The sequence below is a fragment of the Ptychodera flava genome, chromosome 10 (assembly GCF_041260155.1).
Source record: "Ptychodera flava strain L36383 chromosome 10, AS_Pfla_20210202, whole genome shotgun sequence".
In the NCBI taxonomy this organism is placed as follows: Eukaryota; Metazoa; Hemichordata; class Enteropneusta; family Ptychoderidae; genus Ptychodera; species Ptychodera flava.
Genome location: NC_091937.1, coordinates 33,119,903 through 33,144,017, shown reverse-complemented (window position 1 = coordinate 33,144,017; position 24,115 = coordinate 33,119,903). Strand labels below are relative to the sequence as shown.

The following is a 24,115-nucleotide window of genomic DNA, read 5'->3' as shown; positions in this document are numbered from 1 at the left end:
CGTTTTCATTATTCTCAATCAGTTGTACTATATTTTTAACCAATACCAACATAAATATCAGTTTTTACGGGTCAAATATTAGCCGCCTCTGGTGACTACAGGTCGTCGTCTACCACACAGTTACGCGTGGTTTGCCGCGTGGTATGCGTCTATGCATTTCACGCGGCGGCCGCTATGTATCAACCGCACGTAACTGTACAAGTCACCTATGCGAATTCTGGTGGAATCAGCAAATTTTTTTTTCGTTTTTTTTGGGCCAAGTCAGTAAGACTCAGCTTTTCCACGGGGCCATGACCGATCACCGACGCGAGTGGTAAGGTACTGTGGCGTACAGCAGCGTCAGCGTAGACTCGTACTCCATAGCTTAGCTGACAATGGCCCCAGTACCGAACGTTCGATGTTCGGAAGCTGAATTTAGGTGGGCCATCGGCATTCAAACTTTTACTTTTTTGAGGCACTGTTTATATCGATATCTCGCGATCCGTGCGCAGTCGCCACGTCAAATATCGACCGTTAGCATTAAAAATGTGTTTTAAAAATGTTACCAAGTGGAAGTGCCACTTTAATATCAAATACTGTGCATGAATAGCATCTGGTACTGAAGACCGGAGAACAGCGCCCTCAAAAGTCAAGCTTGCATTTTGATGTTCACAAAGTTATTGTATAAAAGTTTCATGCCAATATTACTGTAAGTAATTGTAATCAAAGTAAAAGAGACCTAAGTTGATCATTTAATAAAGTTCACAATGTTGCATTACTATTTTCTATGTATTTCTAAAGTAGTGCTACAAGAAAAGCAAGATTAAGGTTTACATTGTATCTTTTGTAATGATTTTCATCATGGAAGTAGAATGTTCCACGGGAGCAGATATTCGGACTGTCACATTGTTTCTAAACTTTTCCGGTCTACCACTTGTGTTGGCTCATGTTATTGGAGAAAGAAAAAAAGTAATCGTCTAAGTTTTACAAAAATTGAACATTTTATTTTTCCTCATAGAGTTAACACAGGGATGGTGGCCATTTTGGATTTCAAATTAAATATCGTAAATGATAGATGGTACTAAACCAGCTTTTGAGCGAGCGAGAGATTATGGCTTTTTGCTCCCCCATATATATTATCAACATGTTTTGAAAGCATTGAACTTTATCCCAACGATGAACGATGTAAATAATACTGTTCATACCATTTTGTGGAACTGTAAATATAATGACTTTGTTAGTGTTAGAATACGTATAAGGCTTACATTGAAATTCGGAATAACGGAAAGTACATTTGATGAAATTGAAGACGCGATGTATATAGACTTCTGGTTAGTTGCGTTACACGAACTGCCAATACTTTGAGCTGGCAATCTGAGTTTGGAAAAAAACATCGATTGGAAGGGTATATGGACTTTAGCTCATAGAGTTACAAATGAGAACAAATTAAGACCACTCCATTTGAAATTCTTGCATGAAAATGTATAAATAATGTACAACTGTATCTTTGGAAAATGAGAGATAATGCGTTTTGCAAGTTTTGTAATGAAAAAAAGACACAACTCGTCATCGCTATTTTGACTGTATCATCGCCAAAGAAGTATGAGGAATTATAGAAAAAATAGGGCGGAGGCTGTTTAACTTATATCAAGCTTTTGAGTTGGCAAAATATTGTATTTGGGATTGAAGTGAATCGTAAATTCGATGAGATGAACTTTGTTATTTGATTGCAAAATGGTCTGTTCACAAGTTTCATTGTATGGAATCACACGAATCTCAATTGCGAAACTTGGTACACCATGAGCTAAAAATGTCGATTTGTAATTTAATTTAGGTGTAACATCTTTGTGTTTATGTGGTGCTGGAAGAGTTTGTGATGTAATTTTTTCTACAAGTGATAAGGTGTCAGACATGGACATGAGGGGAAAAAATCTGTGTTTTGATGACTTTTCTTTCACATTTATCTCTGACTTCAACATACAACATTCTTTTGTAACAGTAAGTTCCTACTAAAACTGAGACAATATATTTATCTTGACAGAGACTAGGAATACGCTTTATATAGATTTCCAACATGTCTTCAATAACACTCAGGGGAAAGGTAACCGGTCTAGTCACATGAACTTACATCGTGCGCGTACAGCGCCTTGCATTAGAATAGCGCTGACGCGATTAATCATGAAACATTGAAAGGGAATTCTTAAAAAAGAACAAAAATGCATAGAAAGATACGATCACCTATTCAAGAGCTGTAACTTTTTATGATACCTTCGAATTCAGTTTTCACGTCTAATAAAACAAAAGTTTCTTCTCACCCTGAAGCGTGTTGGAATATAAAGTTTTAGCCTCCGCAAGGCGACGCATTGAGTACAATGAAATATGCGATGTGTTAGTATTGACGAATGTTTTCAAGTGTGGATTAAATTCAAATGCTGAGAACTAACGTGGATATTACAAATACACATCATGACATTAATTTGACAATAGAACGGTAACTTTACTGACGGACCATCTACAGGCCAAATACGGGAACAGATACATCAAATGTAATAGAGCTAAAACGATAGCCGAAAAAAAGAAAAAGCCCCAAATGGTAAGCTTTGATAGAATTTCAACATTTACCAGTTACTAACTTGATAGGATATTGTTTTCATAAATAGCATATATACATATTTTAAACAAAAGTGTACATCCTACAAACCCTGAAAAATTGCATAGTAAACTTTAAGTTTATGTAAATTATCACGTAGCCTACTTGGGGATTCTTTCAAATAATACGACACATGGCCAGTAACACTTTAGAAAGTAGAAAACGCTTCACCTTTTCTGAGTATTCGTTAAACGTCTTAAAATAATGTGATCTCTAACAATATTGCAATCGCCTCTACATTTATTCTTTCGAATGTCAGCGATCATACACTGTACTTTTGAATGCACCGCTATGAAGGGTGAAATATCGTACACATTGAAAATGAAGAACTATTTATTTCACTGTCGTGAACATTTTGAAAGTCCAGCGGTTCGTAAATCGATGCGATCTTTGACGGCGTACTGGTAGTAGGTGCATTATCAAGGTCGGAATATGTAAGTTTTTCTCACACTTCGCTCGAGAAAACGCTGAGTAATTGTCTCTTTAGTATTCACAAACAAAAATCACTGAGATCATCGCAGCACAAGAAAAATTTCGGACTATCTGAAATTAAATACTGACATTGTAGTCAGTCTCACGTTGCTTATTACTATTCTCTGCGGCTTTCGACTTGAAAATTTGACAACACATGATATAGTACAGGAAACGTCGGAAGAACGTAAGAATCTTAATATCTGCCCTCAACCCGTGGGTGCATTATGCTGTATGCAACACTAAATCAATCTTATTTGCACACCTTGCAGATATATTCTCGGTTGGAAATATCTGCTAGGCAGGTACACATGTAAATAATATAATTAGAAATTCTTTCCAGCATTTGTGTAGCCTTGTATACATGAACCCCCCTTGTAAATAGTTTCCACTTACCGTATATATACTGGGTAGAACTATTCCTGATAAAGTAAAACGCTGAGATTATCAGACCCCTTGCGAGTACCTGCCTGAGTCGACCTGAAAATGTTGTCAGTCTTACATTACCCATGACCATTGTTAAAGCTGTACAAACTTGAACATGAGTCATGAATTTCAATAAACACATTCAACCCAAATAAAGTATTCAAGCCTACTTGAAAATCGCTTACATTCAATCGCAATAGCAAAGAAACAAACAAACAAACAAACAAACAAATAATCAATCGAACAAATTCCTCGATAGGCATATTTAGGCCTGCATACCTATTAACAAATGACATTTCAGGTATTTTGTTGTTAATGTGTACTAATTTTTTTATGCAAAAGTTTAAATGGGCGAAAAAGCAAACGAGCTGATGTAACTGATCATTTAATCTCTAGGCTACTTATGAATTATGAATTTCCCGTGAGCTGCGTTTAGGCCAATTTTAAAATGGAAAGTTTTATCTCCTGTCCCTAACAAGGAAAGAAAGGTGAAATAAAGTGACCCATTATTTCTCTAATATGATATCATGGAGATAAATCATTACTATTTGCAACGTGACGAAATGCAAAAGGTACCGTGGACGAAAACGACAATGCTCCGCACTGTTTGAAATTTTGCTACGCTTTAAAATGTCTCTCTAGTATCACAAATAAAATCAAACTGATGACGTCGGGCTGAAGCAAATCAATGAGGGGGTGAAATTTCCGATATCACCTATATTGCATCAGTACAGTGATATTCAAAAATGGCTATTACAGCTATAAAGCTTACTATCCCAATATTTTTTCTGATAAAAGTCTATCATCAATACCAAATAAAACAGATTTCATACAAAGCATTGAATTTTTTTGTCATGTCTATGTAAAAAATGGTACAATTTGACGTTAGGGTGTGGGGTACGTTTTGGTCATATTCCATGAAAAGTAAGCAAGATATTGCATATTAAAACTAAAGACGAATAGATAACCTTTCTGATGATACCAAAGAAGCCAGGTTATGTTCAAAAACAAGCTCAGCAGACGACTTATAAGAAGACAGATTTAACAGGTGCTCACGAGTGAAGCCTCAGGCACAGTCATGCTCTGCTTTTAGGGACAATGCTTTAGGTTAAATTGGAAACTTTTTTATCTGTAAGCGTCTGTGAAAGCATATGTTCCTTCTTTACAGCATGAATAAGTATTTCTCACATTCCTGGCCGCTGGGAGTGCGGGATCGACAGTGTTGGAAAAATCGATCCCACACTCTCAGAAACCGTCCCACACTCTGCAGTAAATATTACACAAGCTCTGATTGGATGATAAACAGTCTGTTTTGTTCCACGCGCAAAATGTTATCCAATGACACGACGAGTAACACACGGACCAGAACTACAAAGTAAGGGACCGTTCAGTTTTTACGGCGGGGGGGGGGGGCGGCAAATTCCAAGGGGGGGGGGTCATCGTAATTTTGGAATCCACAAAGGGGGGGGGGGGGTCAACGCTTTTTCACTGGTAGGAAAGGGGGGTCACCACATTTTCAAAAACATAATACCAACAATAAAGTTCACTTTATGCCATGGCCATGATCGACCCTCTTTACCTGCGGCTCGTGTGAGACAAAATATCCCCAACTCGTGTGAGAAATCTGATCCCAGGTCCTTGGGGGTGTGAGATTCTTTTATTCGCAGTTGGTAGGCAGCTTCTTTAAACTTCCAAAGCGCCGAGCTGATATCAAATTATTCACCCTATCATGTTTTTAACCAAATATTGTCCTGAAAGAAACAAGGAGCCATAGTACGTTTTGGCCTATATAATACTTTTCATGTACCTATGTACCTGTACACTTACTGAGTGAATATCTAACCGCTAGCCGTTCATGCTATCTTGGGTTTTCCTTTTTCCAGGAAAGCATAGTGGATTGGTGCACAAGAGGGGAGGGGCTTGCGCATGACTAATAAATTTTGTAGAACGGACAGCCTAAGAAAATCAAGGCCACCGAAAATTGACGCTTTCATGATCGAACCCTTGAAATACATGTATAACCTGAGACGCTCCTGTAGTACCGTGGACGAAAACGACAATTCTCCGCACTGTTTGAAATTTTGCTCTACTGTTTGAAATTTCTCTCTACTGTTTAAAATTTCTCTCTACTGTTTGAAATTTCTTTCTACTGTTTGAAATTTCTCTCTACTGTTTAAAATATCTCTTATCTCAGTACTGTTTGAAATTCTCTCTTCTGTTTAAAATTTCTGTCTATTAATTTCCTTAATGTAATCTGTCGTGTTCACAATCGCTATGCCTCTTCCTTTATATCAAAGGGCTTGATTGTCATTTGTTTTGGACAGATTATTCAGAGCAGGCTTTTCTGCTCATGTTGTTTCTGATATGGGTTTCAAACGGAATTTCACCACGTACCGGTCATGTTATCTCAATTTTAGCTGCTCAGAGATAGTTTTCAAGCTCAGGGTTATCCGTGTCACAATTAAAGTGACATTTTATACAGTAGAGAATATTTTAACAGTAGAGCGAAATTTCAAACAGTAGAGAAATTTTAAACAGTAGAGAGAAATTTTATACAGTGCGGAGAATTGTCGTTTTCGTCGGTAAAAGGGGCCATGTGCAAGGCGCGGCGGACCCATATCAGAACTGCACAGTTGAGCAAAGTAATGTTGACACCAACAAACAAACAGTTTAAATTAGCTTCCGGTCAGCCGCCAGTTCCGTTCTATGCCTTAGGAAAATACGACTATCCCGTCGAAGGGTGGCTGCAAATTATGGATAAACTGAAGAAAGTACTTAAAGGAGAGGATGAGGAAGAAGGAGACCAGAGTCTGTATACACAAGTGAGTTGATAACCGTGTCATTCATATGAGGTTTTATGTCAATGTGTTACAACTTGTAGAACGAGTCAGTGTTACTGTGCGCCGAATGTTGACGTATGATATACTGTTGCGGCCAAACAATCCTGAATTCACCAGCGCTCAGCGACAAAGACAACATTGTACACCCTTTAGGCATATCTGGACTATAATTTGTTTTTATGGGGTCTGTCTTGAACGCTTTTGGACAGTCTTCCAGCATAGAAATCTGTCTTCCGGAAACACCACGGGTAGGCGGAGCTCCTCGTTTGGATGCGAACGTCTACGCGAGCACCCTGTACCGGTCAGCACGTGACGTGGCCAGACACCTAAAACGTAATGCGTGTATACAGGCTTTATTGAATGTCAGCTAATTAAAACATATACGTAGAACTCAAAGAAATTGATTTCACGGACAGATTTCCGACCTTGATGTTAACAGCGAATCAGATGAACCGGGAACAGGATCTGTAAATATACACCATAAATTGCATTTGAAACGGGTTTGATTCGTCAGCTGGTTATTCGGGTTAAATATTCACGTAAATGGGTGAATTACAACAAGTATGCCGTGACACTGACTCATTCCCATGACGTGTTTGCTTTCCAAAGCAGATCTGTTTATATATAAAAAAAGAAAGTAACTAACGCGGCCAGTTCATGACAACCAAACCAATAACCTCAAATTTTGAACGTGCATAGTACCCCTCAACTCAGTTTATCATATGACACATTTTTTACAGTTTATAAAGGTATAGCTAATGTGTTTGTATCGACAAATGCTGCCACTGTCTGTGGTTTGATATCAATGGCTTTAAAACTGTAGTGAATTCTTGACGCCAGCGATGTCGCCACCAACAGGGTTGTTGAATATTTACAAAATAATTACATTGTAAGCGCCTTTCCCTGATGCTATAATTTTACCTCCATGGTTGGACATATCGTACTTGTTGATAGTATATGCATAACAACAGTTGACAAGTTAACTATGAAACTAGGAAAATCTCACCAAGGGTGTCCTGTGCAGCAATTTCAACCTGTTCACCCCTGTTGTTGAGTGTAGGAGTCCAACCATGCTATCGTAAACCACTGGCTTGGCAACGGTTTAGCTGTGTGAGTGTTAAATTTGTATTTATTCACCGTGGGATTATAGCTTGTAAAGAATGTAGTGTCTGCATGCATGATATGAAATATCCCAGCCAACAGGGTCTCACTGTGTCCACACCTGTATTGGCCAAACCAAACAGCCCCTCCTCCAACCCGTCAGCTCTAGTAACTGAGAACAATAGAATGGAGCACGGGGACAAGGCACCCTCTGTTCTTGGAAGAAGTCAGTCTGACCAACCTGAATTTTTTTACACTGTCTCCTGGTTTTTGTTTGTGTTGAATGATGGCTGTGAAACAAAGACAGCCTTTGTTGCCCCCAGGTGACCTTGTTCCATTCAGTCTGGTGGAGGTGTGTGAATGGACTGTTTCAAAGTCTTGTAATGTAAAACTGGGTCAGCAGTCTTAAACTTTTTACTGTTCATGAAATTTTAGAAAATTAATATTAAATGCAACTTATGCAAGCAATAATCAGAAAAAGTTATTTTCTTTTCATGTTATTTTGTGGTGTACCTGTTTTTGTCAAGAAACTTACATGGAGTGACATTGACCACATTTAGACCTTTTGCTCTGTATTTCTAGTACTACTACCCTTGTTTAAATTCAATCCTTCAGACTGTGGTGGTGCTATAGTCAGATTCTGCATGAAAACTAAACAGTTTCCAAAAGCCTTCTTGTTATATGTGGAAAGGGAGAATGCTTAGTTCACCATTTGTATGCCTCTGCAACTAAGTGTTTCAGCTGTTTATCATCTTGACAGTGGTGTCATGATAATCAATTGTTTAACCCTTTGAGTGCTGTAATTTTTCCCACCAAAATTTTGAGTGCAAAATTTTACCAAATTTTATGAATTTTCTGTAATTTTTTTTGATAATTTTGGACTAAACAGAAATCACATTTCCTGGCTACAGTTCTTTATCAAAATTTTGGCAAAAATCTGAAAAAATTTGGCTGAGGTATATTCTGTAAAGGCGACAAAAATTGACTTTGGCGCTCAAAGGGTTAACCCTACGAAATTCATTGTGGGTAGTCCTGGCTTGTTTGTCAACAGAATGATTCCCCGTAACAAATAACCCAACACAAATGTGAAACTCTTCATAAAAAGAGAGCTCTGAAAAGTTGTGAGTCTAATGTATGGCCATGCAGACTTTGTGAAGTGGTATTCTGAGATAGAACGCACCTCAACATTTAAAGACTTGAACATACATGTATGCTCAAACCTTCTTTAAGGAAACTTTAAATCATTCCCATTCAAATCAAGAATAAAACTCAGCAAAATTTGGTAGTATTTACTCATTCTTGAATATATGGCCACCACTTCTGAGTTAACTTGAGAGTCTGAATATCTGGCACCAAGGTGCATTCCACGATAGAGCGTAGGTCTGTCATTCCACCTTAAAGTAACTTTGAACACAATTCAGTGTGCCTTGAGTATTGTCAGCCTGAACAACATGAAAATATGTATGATAACAAACTTGCTGAGGAAATACTATAAAAAAATTATGTTATCGTTATTTTGTTATCGCAAAATTCTTTATTTGCTTGGAATTACCCTCAAAACCTACATGTACCCTCCCTCCAGGTGAAAAAACAAGAACAAAAATAAAACACAATTATGTAAATTCATACACTAATTTCTAATTATGTATTTCTTGGGTGGGATAGAGAAGATAACAATTTTTAATTTATAATACCTCAAACACTGCATGAAAACATCTTGTGTGAAAACCTACCCATCTGTGGATGGCAAATGAATGAACAATTTTATAAGACGTGCCTCACTTAGAATAACCGTCTCACAATGTTGTAATTATTCCGAAAGTTTAATTTTAAGAGAACAATAGTGGTAGTGTTTGATGGTTTTCGTTGTGTTCATGATTTCTCCTTTTTCTTCCCAACATACAAAGTGTTCGTGTTGGCAACACAAACATTGTAGAGCAGTGTTTGTGCCAACTGATCAATTCGAGTCCAGACAAGAATTCAGACATCAACAGTGAAAATAAGACATTAGACAAACACTGATGACTGATGTTTAGAATTTGGAAACTGTTGTGATTTGATTCTGAGAGCTGCACAGTGTTTTATAAATATTTACAAATATTTCACAAATAGAACAAAAATACTGGAATTCTTGAAAGACATTAAAAGTTTTAGCCAGTGTAGTCACATGTACAGGCAGAAGGCAGACATACAGCATTTACTTCAACCACAACCATAGCTAACTGTGACTAGCCCCAGAGTCCTCCATTGTTAGAAACAACAGTGTTTTTTGTTGACTTTGTAAGTTGTGCCCAAGTACATTCATGAAGTATAAGAGTTGAAAAATCAATAGTTCATGGTGTAGGGTTCTTGATTGCTGTGATCGTTCTAAAGAAAAGTTGGGGTAATAAACTTGTTTATTGCTGAGTTACGTCAATACACTAGAGTTCCTGTACATGTACCATGTTATGAATTCTAACTTTCAGTTTCGCTTTCCCATATTTCTACACCAGGCTGTAACTGCTTGTACATCAGAATAACCCATTTCCAGTGGTTTCATCCATTGTTCAAGTTTGCTAAAGTCAGCAAAACAGAACATGTGGCCATGGTACAGCAGATTTCACATCACCATGTGCATGTGCAGTTGCAAATACAGTTGACACATTACGCACCAAGTTAGTTGATGACCCCAGACATGAAAGATGCTCATTCATATTGTCTTTGCCCAATGGTGAACCGCCTATTTGCTCACTTTAAAATGGACAACATTGTCCGGCACCCTGTGTGTTATGGTAATAGTGACCTGTCTCTGCCAAGACCAGAGTGTTGTTATGTTTTCCTGAAAAACTACAGTTTGTAGTGATGCATCTTTCTAAGACCAGTACCTCTGTTGTCCAAAGCTTTTATGTCTTGGTTATCAACAGACTTTGTGTGTATTTAAAAAGAAGACATGATTGACGTGATGTGAAATCTGTTGTATTTGAAAAAGACTAGCATTGACCATTTGATAACCCTGAAATCAGGATTTTCACAGAATAGATAGACCAGGTGATTTTTACTGACTTGACCTGATGTGATATGATTTTGACCTGATAGTGATATGATCTTGACTTGATAGTGATAATATGTGTCACAGCAGTATGTCTCAAAATGATCTTGATTATAATTTATCCTCAATTTGAATGACTCAACTTACACATAATTCAAGTTCGAGTTTGCGGTTTGGAAATGGTGACATTCACTCTGTTTTTTTTGTTTCCAATTTTGCTCAGTTTTCAGATGCCACAACTCTTAGCTGGTCCACGCGAGTCAAGGGATTTGTCATATGTTTTTGTATCGGTATGATTTGTTCATTCTTGGTAAGTAAAGATTTTTCAACCTGTTCACCCCCAGTTCTTTGTAAACACGTCCACTGTGTCCATTTAAAACGACGGGTTCGGACCGAACCATGGTGGGGAAAGGGTTGACTGTCAGCAAACGCTTTCATTTGCATTTGTGTTCCAAGTTTGGAAAAATCTCTTGAAAAGGGAATAGCTGTGATAAGTAGCCTTTAGGGTGAATATTATTCTTTCATTTATTCATTAATTCTTTATTATCATTTCTGAATTTTATAGCATAAATTTCTTATATGAAAAATAGTACAGAAAATGACAATTTTGGAGTCAGTTCTCACATAGTGTAGCAGAATTTTGGGTCACTGATATGCTAAATTTTATGTTCAACTATTCTATAAAATTAAGGTACATGAAGAATCATACATGTTGATTTCTAGAAACATTCATCAATAATCATATTGAGAGATATTATAATTATGATGAGAAGCCCTGAATTAAGAGATATACCCAGATATTTGTCTCCGTATCAAACCTGTGTTTTTTTTTCTCATTTCAGGGTGTTTTCCTTTTGTTTCTGGGGAGCAACGGATTGGTTTTATTTGCAATCTTCTACACGCTGGGAAACATTATAGCTATGGTCAGGTGAGATATGATATCCAACAAAAAATGATCTAGACGCCAAAACAGACACTAGTGATTGAAAAGAAGCTGAGCATGTGTAAGGAAAAATGAACAGAAAATATCAATAATACTTCATGACCCTGCCATAAAAGGAAGATAGGCGTCACTTTTTATAATTATTTTTGTCACCTTTGTTCAGTAAAGTGAACACGTCTTATTTTCTTCTTGAAATTTTATTGGAATATGAAGTATTAGCCTTGTGTACACAATTCATTGCGCACAGTATGCAGTGTAACTGTTGACATTTGAATTCTAGTCCAGACAGAAATTCAGTTGTCACCAATAATACTGGACATTGCATACCATACATTCAGGATGTACAAACAAGTTGAACACACAGTAACTCAATATGACTTTAGGTGTAGAACGAGAGATTGTAATTTACAAACACAGCAAAAGAAAAGAAAATTTATCAAAAGTTGCAGTGTATTCCTTCTTTGTCGCACTTCGTGTTACTAATATTCTGGTTAATGTGCTTTATGTAACAAATATTGTCGCATCTACCTTGCAGTACCTGCTTTCTGATGGGACCAGTGAGGCAACTCAAGAATATGTTTAGTGAAAAAAGGATCATAGCAACAATTATTGTTATAATTAGTTTTGCTCTCACCTTATGTGCAGGTCTCTGGGTAAGTCAGCTAACATCAATGTTCTTGTCAAGCTATAGGGTTTATCCCTTTGCATGCCAATGCCAAATTTTGTTGCCTTTTTAATATTAAACAATAAAGTATTATATTAATCATGAATGCCGACAATTTTTTCAGATTTTTTCCCAAACTTTTGGGCAAAAACTGTAGCCAATGAAATAGTTATGTCTATTTGGTCCAAAACTCTAAAAAAAATTACAGAAAAAAATCATAAAAATTGGTAAAATGTTGCACTGAAATTTTGTGAGAAATAACAGCTCTCAAAGGGCCAATACCTTTGTACAAATAAGAATTCATTTTTCCTGTACTGAAATTTAATGATGTAAGTGTAGGGGCACACAGGAAATTGATCATTGATCAGTGTTGCAGCCAGGATGCGCCGTTGCGACAATGTCTCCCAAAAGGATCCAGTTGTCCCGCATTCTTGCAGTCTGCGGGTCATCTTGGGTGCACTCATGAGCCGACTGTATTCAATGGGTATAGTCTAGTCTGGCAGAGACCCTGTGATTCGCGTTCTTCCCTGTCAGTTGGAACACACGCGTGTCCTTCAAAGACGCGACGCGATGCGAATCCCAGGGTCTGGACTTTCTTGCGAGCGACCGGTTTGGATTTCTGCCTGATCCGGGTACTTTATAGAACTCCACACATCCGTTAATCAAAAACAAATGGCAAGTACCATTGCCATATAAAATGGAAAAATGAAAAATGAAAACATACCAATTATATAGGTCTACCAGCTACTAGTATATATTCTCTCCGCCCAGTTAGATAGGTGTTTCTTTTGACGTCACTACCCTTATGAATATTCATATACTTGCAAAAACTGACAGTCGCTGTGTCTGGCAGCGCGTGCTCACTGCTGCACAGCCTTCGAACAGGCCCATCGTGGGCGCGCACAAAACAAGGCACAGCGACTGTGGAGAGTCTAGGTATAGTCTGCAAGTAATTCTGTTACTGGCGGTGGCCTTTGTTTTGCATGATTATCGTGTTCTCACCAGAAAAAAAAATATTGTGGGACATTTTGTCCCTCTGACCAAAAAAAAGCAGGACATCAGAGACTTTGTGGGACAATATAATATGTTAAATAAATATGTTAAAAAAGTCACACTGCAAATACGAACCTTATTCTATGCATGGAAAAAATAAGGACTCACAAATCATTCATCTTAATAACTTTTTATAAACACTCGGTAAACGCACAACTGATATTGAATATCAGTGCCTTGTAATGAAAATTCTGTGGGACTTTTGTTCATTCCAGTGTGAAAGTGCACTGATAAAGTTGAACCATTTTCGGGGCCATCTACCATAACGGTTGCTAGAGTGTCCAGCTGTTCAGCACCAAGTTGATTACTCATAAGTTAGGTTGTTTTGCACACTAAATCCCCTTTCACAGTCAGCAGAATGATCTGGCAAAATCAGTGCTATGGCAGCTATTTAGATTAGGAAACATATCCCTATGATGTTTGTAAATAATCATCACATTTTGACGTGGAATGTTTGTCGCCAGCCAAAGCTACAAATTTTGCCGATTGAAGCATGGACGTAAAAAAAGACACTCATGATCTAACGTATGAGTTCACCTATAAAAAAACAAGGCAGTATTGCTGAAGGCAATGAGTACTTGGGCCGTGATAGAGTAATTTTGAGGACAATATATACTACTTTTCAAATATGGTCTTGAATTTCCTCCTGTCAATTAGGCATTTGATTAACTGGTTATTAAACGAAGCAATGGCATGACAACGGCAAAATATGTCTAGCAACTTTTGTGGAGTTTGAGGCAGGGGTTCTTTATTTATAGTGGAAATTGCTTAAACTCCTTAAATATTCAAATTACAGCAAATTTCTTTTGTTCTCGATGGTAGATGTCTAATATTTAGATGGGCATATTTAGATTTCTACCCTATAGTTATCCCTATATACCAAAAATCGGACATCCAGCTCTATTGGCTTGCTCAGAATTAGATATGTGCATAATTAATGAGGTACAATATGTGGTGTCATAAGGTGTCCCATCATACCAAATATGAAGGGTGTAGCACTTGTGGTTACTGAGTTGTGGACAAATATATATATTTGAGGTCAAAGGTCATTGAGATCACGTCACATTTTGTCATAATAATTGTATTGCTAAGTTATTCCTATATACCTTAAATCAGACCTCTAGCTCTATTGGCTCGCTCAAAATAAGATATGCGCATAATTAATGGAGTACAATATATGGTGTCATAAGGTGTCCTATCATACCAAATATGAAAGGTTTAGCACTTGTGGTTACTGAGTTATGGACAATAATGTATATTTGAGGTCAAAGGTCACCAAGGTCACATGATATTTTGTCAAAATGTCTGAGATATCTGCGTGAACCGATAGACTCACTGATGGACTCACGGACGGATATGACCCAATCTATAAGCCCCCTGGACTTTATCCGTGGGGACAACAAACTGTGTCACTGCATCCTTTAGGCAATATGAATACGATGAGAAACTAAATTTTTATTTTTCTTGGCCTTATACATGGGAGTCTATGGAGGTGTAAACTAAAAAGTCCTCTAACACGGCCAAATTCGATCGCATTGTGAAACAAATCGACGTGCATCTGTATGGGGTTGGGTACTATTCTTGTGCAAAGTTTGAAAGACATTGACCAGGGCATGTCTGAGATATCTGCGTGAACGGACGGACGGACGGCCGACGGACTGACATGACCAAACCTATAACTCCCCCAGGACTTCGTCCGTGGGCACTAAAAACAACGCAACAGTTATTACAGCTACACCGGCGGTAGTTTCATATCCAGAGCCCCGTACGGTCTGCCGCCGTCGCTTGAAAACAATCTCATAAACCTGGCCATATATGGGCAACTGTGTATGTGCAGCTGGATGCTTGACTTCCCGGAGAAGGCGAGCTGTCACGTTCAAGCTCAGGATTATTTGTCGATCAAATTTCAGTAAATTTACCTTACTGGATGAAATTTTGTCTATAGGCTGAAATTTCGCCGAAGTTTGACAAAATTGCATCGATTTTTCAGGTTCATATCCGACGTTTTTGAGTTTTGAGTGCAGACAGAAATAAGTTTTGAGGCAACATGGCTGCGACCCCATGTTGACCCCTAGCCCTGCGTACGATGCTATGTGCTACAGCTAACACACAGCATCGTACGCAGGGCTAGCGAGAGAGTTGCCGACATCGACGGTTATTTACGAGAAGTGAATAAAAGACTGTCATTTTTGGAAGCGATCGAGTAGCTGAGGTAGGCTGGGATACGACTTGGGCCCAAGAACGCTGAATTTCGGCAGTAATTTGGCTTTTTACGTCAAGTCCCAAAATGGATTTGAAGTCACCGACCTTACGTACGGGTCTTTGCAGGGCTGTGGTGAGCGGGGCGATTAGCTGTAGCGGAACACACAGCATAGTATGCAGGGCTAGTTGACCCCAACGTGAAAATGTGTTCGCGATCAAATCTTCATATATTTTTTTCAGAATTTTCGACAAAATCATTGCTTCTTAAATCTTTTGTAAAATATAAAATACTAAAATAAAAATGCGATGTGCCATGTCTCCAGATTTCTAAAATATCGTTCGTTGACCGTTCGACGGAATACTCATTTCGCAAACTTGTGACGCAGTTGAAATTCAATACTGACGCCAAATAATCTTAATGAGACGAGATCATTCTAGACATCCTCCAAATTATCCAACCATTCGCGTTAGAGTTCAGCTCGCTTAGAGTATCATAACATTCTTCGGCCTTCGTTTGGATCGACCCTAATCTCTCCCATTTAGGAAATAAATACACAAGCCACCTTGACAAAACTTCGTGCACCATCCAGGACCAAACGCACTGCAAATCTGTCTTGACGTCATCATCTCCTTACATGGTAATCGGCATACCGTATTTTTAGCAAAGGAGACACAGAATACGTCGGAGTATTCAGTTTCAAAACGTATTACATTGTGTGATGTTGTCAAAAAAGGTAATGTTACTGCAGTGGTATAAATTACAAAACACAAAGTTCAAATCAGTTTATTTTGGACGGCTTTATTGGACTGCTTTACCCAACATTTCATATTGTTTCTTATGCCAGATTTGACCACGTGCTTACTGGCGACCCCTTTACATGCAAATTTTGTGTCAAATGGTGTGTTCTCCTGGAAAAACAACGTACGATTTCTATATGAAGGAGGCGAAATTTGCCCTCAAAACTCGAAACCACCCCTTTTATGGGGTGTACCTAGCTATTTGAACGAGCTTCTCGAATCTGCAGCTCTATTTCGAAATGATGGTCTGGTTTTCTCAGCTCAAGGATAAGTGTTCTCCATCGCTGTGGGCATTACTATTCTCAACTGGGGGTACAGTTTCCAGTCGTAATGTTTTTCATTGTGTCCGGGATATAAAACCTTTCCTTATCACTCTTTCACTTGATTAGACTAGTCCACATCTTGTCAGCGATTAAACATGTTTCAAGTTTAAATGTTAAATTCTGGTCTCGAGCCCTCCTGTTCAACCAAACTGAAATTACCCCTCCCACTTTGGCTCGTCCAGTGGGTGTAGCAAGGGTCGTGCCATCGCCTAGGAAACGGAGGGTGCATTAATTGTTGCATTTCGATGCACATTTTGATTATATTCAGAAGATTTTGTGGCAAAAACTCAGATAGAGAAGCATTAATATTCACATCTCACTTATTCAAGACTGGCTGAGAGCAGCACTTCCATTCAGTTAACATCATTACGCCATTTATTATGCCAAGAAAGATGAAGCCAAGACATTTTGCCCTCCTGGTCTCAGCCAGCAATGGTTATACCTTACAGAGTTTTTTCCCACGGAATGAAAACAAATGTACTTGGGCTGAGGCCCAAGTACAATAATGTACTTATCACATCACAAGCCAAGAATTGATAATTTTTTGCAAAATAAGAAAACTTTTCCCCAACTATTCCACGTTTAAACTCTGAACTACTTTAGAACAATATCATCAATCGGCAGTGGGCAAGCTGTCAATCATTTCCAGTCATAGGTACTGGGTCGTGTGGGCGAGGAATGGAGCAAATACCTGATGACATCACACAACACGTACCTCCCGCGAAGTTTATACACAATTTCAAACATAGCAAAGACCTAAAAAAATTATCTGAGACAAAGTTGTGTTGTTTTTTGAGAACAAAAATCGACTGAATCTCAACGGCGCAAACACAAACGTGGCACCCGTCCATACCCTGGTTGCAATGCGGAACCCATGGTATAATGCGACCAGCTTCGCATTGTTTTAAGAAACTATTCATGTAATTCCTTAGGGATGTACAAGCTTTACGTTCTTGTGTTTTCGTAGTTTGGATTATTATTGTCATAGTCTATGAAAATATTGATTGTGCCATGACGCCTCCAGCTTCCGCGAATTCCGTGGACATGTGCAACGCGAACATGTGTAGTGCATCAGTGCCACAGTCTCTTGTGGTTCAATAGACAACGGCCCCTTTGTGGTATACATAATGCATACCACACAGCGGCCATCGTGTATGGAATCACAAGTGACTGTGGTTTAAAGTACACCCGCTACGGGCATTGCTTCCAGATTGTCTCGGTTCCAATCAGGAAATGTAATTAATCACGTCAATCATTTACGTCCATGGTGAGAAGTACCGGCTGTACATACGCATGATACGGCCGGCCGGCCATACGGCTAGCTCCACAAAAGTTTATAATTTCAAATGCGTGCCACTATTGGCGCACACGGCCCAGAAATCCGCCACAAAACAGAAATATACGCGAGAATATCGCGGAATCGCGGCCTGGTGGGAATGCTATTTATTTTGAGGCTTATATTTGCGTACTTTTGAAGTTTGATTGAAGGGGAAGTTCACCAAGGATGATTTTTACATACGTGCTAGCTTTGTGGTCACTTATCCCGGAAAGCTATTTTTGCCATTTATAATTAGCGCGGTTTTTTTACAAAAACCAATAAGAATAGTACAGGAAGTTGCCAATGAAATTTGAATCATGGGAAAAGAGCTCTAGGCTTGGAGCTTGCGTCACATGATATGGAAGGGACCATCTTCCCATGGGTATGACATTGTCCACTCACCTACGCTCAAACCAGGCTGTGCGTATTTACATAACTGAGTATCCTTGCATAAACAATGAATCACTTATAATAAACTGTACACTGTCAGATCTTGTGTTGCTGTTTACTACTGTGTTGCTTGAGTGGACAATGCGGGGCCATACCCGTCCGAAGATGGTCCCTTCCATATCACATGATGCAAGCTCCAATCCTGGAGCTTGTTTCCCATAATGCAAATTACATGGGCAACTCCGTGTACTGTTTTTATCGGTTTTGTAAAAAAATCGCTGCGAGTTATAAGTGACGAAAATAGCTTTTCCGGAGTAAATGACCACAAAGCTAGCACATATGTAAAACTCATCCTTGGTGAACTTCCCCTTTAAAAGTAACCCAAAACTCTGCACTTGCTGCAGATCCATAGCCCTGCCCACGGTCCCCTCCACAAAACGGTCAAGAAGCGCTTTTGTTCAAAGGTGCTAATCACCTACACAGTTGCAACAATCGGCATTGCGGTGGACGGAGGAAGCGAATGACGTCATAGGCATGTAAGCGTCTTGTTTCAGCGGCGTCTTGTGATACGGTTCCGCTCCGGTATCCTATGATATTCAGTCAATCAATCTACTTTATTTTCATCTTTCTGCACTATTTCGCATGTATTTGAAGACTTTTGTGTCTACGTGAGAAGTTGAGTAAAACAGTTTCTTAAAGATCTAGGTCACTATCGAGAAATCTTGGATAGTATTTTACGGCTGAGTTCAGCCATGAGGTGATCTTGACCGACGCCATGCATTTCGGAAACACTGTGAATTTTACTCTCCCGTTTGTTTTTTCACCTTTCATCAAAAAGTAAGTCATGCACCTCCTAACAAGGCAAAGACTTCGAAAAAATAGGGAATCGTGTTGTGTTCTTATTTTGAAACCTAATTCGACAAGAAAACTCGTCTTTTTTGCCGCGTTTGTATTTTCAACTGAAAACAAAATGGCGTCGCTTGGGATGGACAAGTTGTATCTGCATTACATAGGAAAATCCTGAAATGTCCTCCTTAACTCCCTTTTGATATCGATTTAACTTGATAATTCCTCAGCTCCAACTTTGCGCGTTCGATTTGAAATTTTAATCGTTCTCAACAAAATTCAACACACAAATCAAGGAACTCTTACGATGACCTTGTTTTGCAAAGTGCTGCCATCGGCCGTGCGTCCACCCATTGAGAGTAGGCGTTATGGTAATAGTGCTATGTTTTTTTCGCCCCTTTTTTTCTCCTTTATCAATCGTTCAGAGGTGTCAAGTGTGTCCCTATCGATCGTTCAGTCTGCTCAAAAGTAGGCAATCGTGTTCATTACAGAATCTGTTCTTTCCTATAAACGCATGTTACTGCGGAACCCAATGTTTTGATTTTGTCGACCTTTCGAATTCTCAGACCGCCAAATTTAGAGAACCTAGAAACCCTACAAGTGTCGAGATGTTTTGATGACACAACCTCTCCATGCCTGGGCACCAAACTCTCTGTCATGGATTTTCATCTTCCAAATTACGTTCCAATCAACATGGGAGTCGTCAAAATGACGAAATCGTCTCTGAACTTGTACATAATGTCACTCACGCTGCGTCACTCCACGTGATCTCTCTCAGAAGACGCATATGTAAATAAACTTTGACCTTTTAGATGCATGCGCAGACAATAATCAGAATGCATTTTGGGAGAATTAAGTTCCTGCTTACGATAATTTTATGCACGTAACTGTTAACACCTTCTGCCACGCGCATGAAAATCAAGGATTATCTCCATCAGTAAAATCAACAGACAGCCCAAAAGATAGTAGTGGCGCTTCTTGACCATTTTATGGAGGGACCGTGCCCTGCCACTCCCTGACTGTCCAATACAAACAGTCAGGGAGTGGAAGGGTTACGGATCTGCAGCAAAGTCCGACAGAGCTCTGATTGGAGGCAGATACGGTATACTGTTAGTTATAATTGCCTGAAATTAAAACATAGCAAGGTGGTTCCGGTAACTTAAATTTTGTTTTGTAAAACTACATGTAATTTATAATGTAATAATAAAAAATTTGGTTGACAAGTGACACATATTGTCCCAAAAAATGTGCAAAATGTCCCCAAAAATAAATCGTACGGGACACAGTGACCCCTGGCTGCAACGCCGATTGGTGAACAAAGTAGTTTGCTAATGTATGGTCTACATGTATCTTGCTTCTTTGTAATAAAACTGGCTATAGTATTGTTCTGTTGAATTGTTTCTGTCTGTTGTCTAGTGTTTACACTTCTAGCCTGCTATTCTAAAAATGTGTGTTGCTGAAGTCCTAATACTTGTACAGTAGCTTGCACAGGGCCCCCAGAGATGACTGCAAGTGGGTAACTTGTACTCAAGCATCCATTCTACCTGACCATAAGACTTTTTTCCATGATACATAGTCTCCGCTATAGCTAGCCCAGCCATATTATGCAGCAATCAGAGCGTCGTCATCAATATTGTATTTCTTTGATCAAGATAAGGAAGCAATAAAGCAACTGCTATAACATAAACATTTAAAAATATAGCATAAAAGCATATATATTTGCATTAGAATGCAAAATACAACACAGACAGCACCCATCAGCAGTTGTGTCAACAGTCACATGCTTGGACAGTGTACCCTGGGATGAAGCGCCCTCTATAGAACTAGGTAGTATCTAGGAACATGGCCAACTGTAGCCAAGTCATTGAGCATGAGTGTCTTGAAAATTATTTGCATCTAAAGGTATACCATCACTGACCATTAGAAGTATGGCAACAATTTATTGAAATTAAATTGAAAATCTTACTCTACACTAGAGTGTTAACAAGGCCCTGTGTAATATTAAACAGCTGACTGGACAGATATTGATTTACTGAGAAAATTTTGTTGTGAGATAGTTCTCAGTGGTGTAAATTGAGGCTGAATCTGCTTTGTGCTCACATGTGAACGTTTTCTGATCATGTTTTATTGTATTTATTTCAGTGGCAAATTGGTGCACTGGCCTTGGTGTTTTGTATAATACAGTTTCTTGCCTTGACGTGGTAAGTAAACAACAACAATAGCAGTAAAATAATGAAGTGTAAAGAATAAATGAAAGCGTCAGTGAAAAAGGGAAACGAGAACACAAAAACCTTCATATAATATTAATAAGTTATGTTTGGAATGAAAACCCTACTCATAGGCTTTAAATTTAAAGAAAGGCTGAACCCAAAATGATTTTTTCTTCATTTTAATGTCTTGTTCAGAGTGAGAATATGATTATTCAAAACTGTGATAACCAACTGGATCTCTACGAAAGTATCAAGACTGTTCTCTATATGTACATGTACAAAGTAGCCTGAGTTGGAGACGTTATTTTCCCAACAATTTAGGAAACGCTGATAGCTTATTTTGGCACACATGTACTTGTCTACATGCAGTATTGACTTCAATTTTTTTGCTTCCTCTTTTTTGCAACAGGTATGCTCTGTCGTACATCCCCTTTGCAAGAGATGCGGTCAAAAAGTGTTTCACCTCGTGTATGGATTAATGAGTTAACCCCCAACACTACTGTTGCCATGCACCAACGCGGACATTTGTGCAAGATTGTAGGTTATCCAGACATCTTTGTTGTGGTACTCCCAGTATATTTTCTGTGTTTTTATTTGTATATTAGAATGGTTCTTTTGAAATAATCACCACTGTGAAATGTAAATCAGTGCTTGATGTGGACAACTGTTGTTGCTCCAATGTTAACACCGTTAGTGAAATGGACTTGTATGTTATCTTCTCCTGTACAATGTCAGCAGTGCTGTGATTTTAACACCCATTGATTTGGCAGTAGATGTTGTATGTGACATCACATTAGTACATGTGTACTCAATGTGTACATCAAGAGCTGTATATTTTGCAGGCATTGATAGAACTTATTTAAGGTAGAACATCCCTCGAAAATGAAAGAAACTTTTTTCCCAAACTTTCCTCAATAAAATTTTCAGCTATTCTCTGACCAAATCAAGAATGAAAATCAGGGGCCACAGTGTAAAGTTTGGTACTAGAGAAACAAATTACCTGACATTACCAATATTCAAAATTCAAAATGGTACCCATCCCTGTGTTAACTCCATGGGGAAAAATAAAGTTTTCGATTTTGGAAATTTGAGACAGTCAAAATTTTTCTTACTCCTAGAGCTTTAGAATGAATGCCCACAAGTGATAGACCAGAAAAATATTGGAAAAATTTGAAAGTCTGAATATCTATCCCCTCGGTGCACTCTACCATACGCTGTACGAACCCTTGATAAACCTGTACGTGGCCTTAACCAAAGAATGTATGGGTATGTAGATTAAAAAGGTATTTCATTACTCCAGGTGCATAGATATCGCAGGCTGCTACTGCCTTCAAGTAATGAATTGTTGGTGCCTTGAAAAAATATACAGCTAGGTATAGACCTTTGACTTGCAGAGTTTAATTACTCTATGGATATTTTTGACAACACCCTTCTTGTTGAAAACCCACCTTTTACCGAAAATTGTCCAACCTGAAGAGTTTATACAATTTCATATATCTATAATTCCTCAAATGAACACGTCTATATCGTACTGGTACATATTACGTCACAGTCTCTTTTGTTGACATGAAGGTCAAAACATAATATCTTTGAAAGTATTTACGATGTTTTGTGATGTATCATACTATTTTTGTATATTTGTGTAGGCAAGCCAAATTTAGCCTGTTTGAATTAATTTCTCACCATTTATCTTGGTGAAGATGCAATATAACGAAACTGAAATTGACACTGCTCTCGTAGGTCATCTGAGGTCATGAAAGTGCCAGCCTTCCTTGTGGCAAGAGGAGTGTCAAGTTGGTTTATCTTGTGAAGTTTTGCTGTCGTAAAATGTTTAATATTGTTAGTGTATGGCTAAATCTTTATTTTTATTCACCGCGCGATTGGCGTTAGTTACATATGTACACAATCACAGAAATGCTGGATGGGTCTTGATTTCCAGTACATACTCTATAGTGATGTTCTTGGATTAGCCTATGTATTGGACAGTAGATGATATTACTAGTCTACAATGGGTTCCTGGATGTCTGTTACTCATTTACAACTTATCCTAGACTTAAAGGTAAACAGTCACCTGTAATCTAAATATGCCCATATATGGTCAAAGGGGCATTCCTTGGTATTGAAAATGCCCATGTGAGGGCGCTGTTTTTAAAAAGTGGCCACCCGCTTAAAATCTGTGATTGGTTAGATATCTCTTTACATGGTAATTGTGGCAAAATTGGAACAGGTGACAGTATACCTTCAAGTGTGACCCCTTTGTTTAAATGGTTGTGAATTGACACCTGCAGTGTGAGTTCAATGATTGTGAAGCTAAAGCCAATCTGAAGTATCACGTATTTCTGTACGGTGAAACTAGACTTGCAAGACTTTAAGTAAATATAATGTGAATTCACAGAAACTTGTCAATATAAACCTGAATTTCTCTTTTCTGACATGATTTTGACATTATGAACTCTTCAATCTTCTGAATGCAGTGGGTTGCCGATGTTGGGAGGCACTGAGAGTTTAATATTCACAGTAGGTCCTCCCCAGTACAGGACAGAAATACTGATAAAATGCAGGGTGTGGTTACTATTTGAGCGTTCATTGTCTCCTCTTCAGCCCATGGCAGTAAATACTGGTTCAGTCAACTTCATGGAAGATAAAGGGTAGGATTAAACAAAATATGCTGGTTTACCTTAATGCAGAATATTAGCACCATGCTGAGCTGTATATAATTCAACATATTAATCCAGATGAGTTTGTTCAAATTGATGTATACTTGTATTGCAAAGGGCACCGTAAATATCAGAATGTTGTACTGAGATTACAGCTGTTTTTTCTGATGTAGTTTCCACTGGCTCTTGATTATGTTTCTTTGCAGTGGATCTACC

The 24,115-nt window shown here is 38.5% G+C and overlaps 1 protein-coding gene across 1 annotated transcript; it reads left to right on the top strand.

Annotated features, from left to right (window-relative positions):
- Positions 1-6,188: 6,188 nt before the first annotated feature.
- Positions 6,189-23,878, top strand: LOC139142575 (vesicle transport protein SFT2B-like). Its single transcript, XM_070712558.1, has 6 exons — positions 6,189-6,348; positions 10,719-10,805; positions 11,338-11,423; positions 11,974-12,091; positions 21,175-21,233; positions 21,652-23,878. Exons 1-6 carry the CDS (start codon positions 6,280-6,282, stop codon positions 21,719-21,721), a joined length of 489 nt encoding a protein of 162 aa, XP_070568659.1. The 5' UTR covers positions 6,189-6,279; the 3' UTR covers positions 21,722-23,878.
- The last annotated feature ends 237 nt before the right edge of the window (positions 23,879-24,115 follow it).

Excerpts from the sequence above, each read along its gene's own strand:
- LOC139142575 (XM_070712558.1), top strand. The coding sequence starts at position 6,280 with ATGGATAAACTGAAGAAAGTACTTAAAGGAGAGGATGAGGAAGAAGGA. Across the intron at positions 6,349-10,718 it reads ACCAGAGTCTGTATACACAA|TTTTCAGATGCCACAACTCT; the intron begins GTGAGTTGATAA and ends AATTTTGCTCAG. Across the intron at positions 21,234-21,651 it reads CAGTTTCTTGCCTTGACGTG|GTATGCTCTGTCGTACATCC; the intron begins GTAAGTAAACAA and ends TTTTTGCAACAG.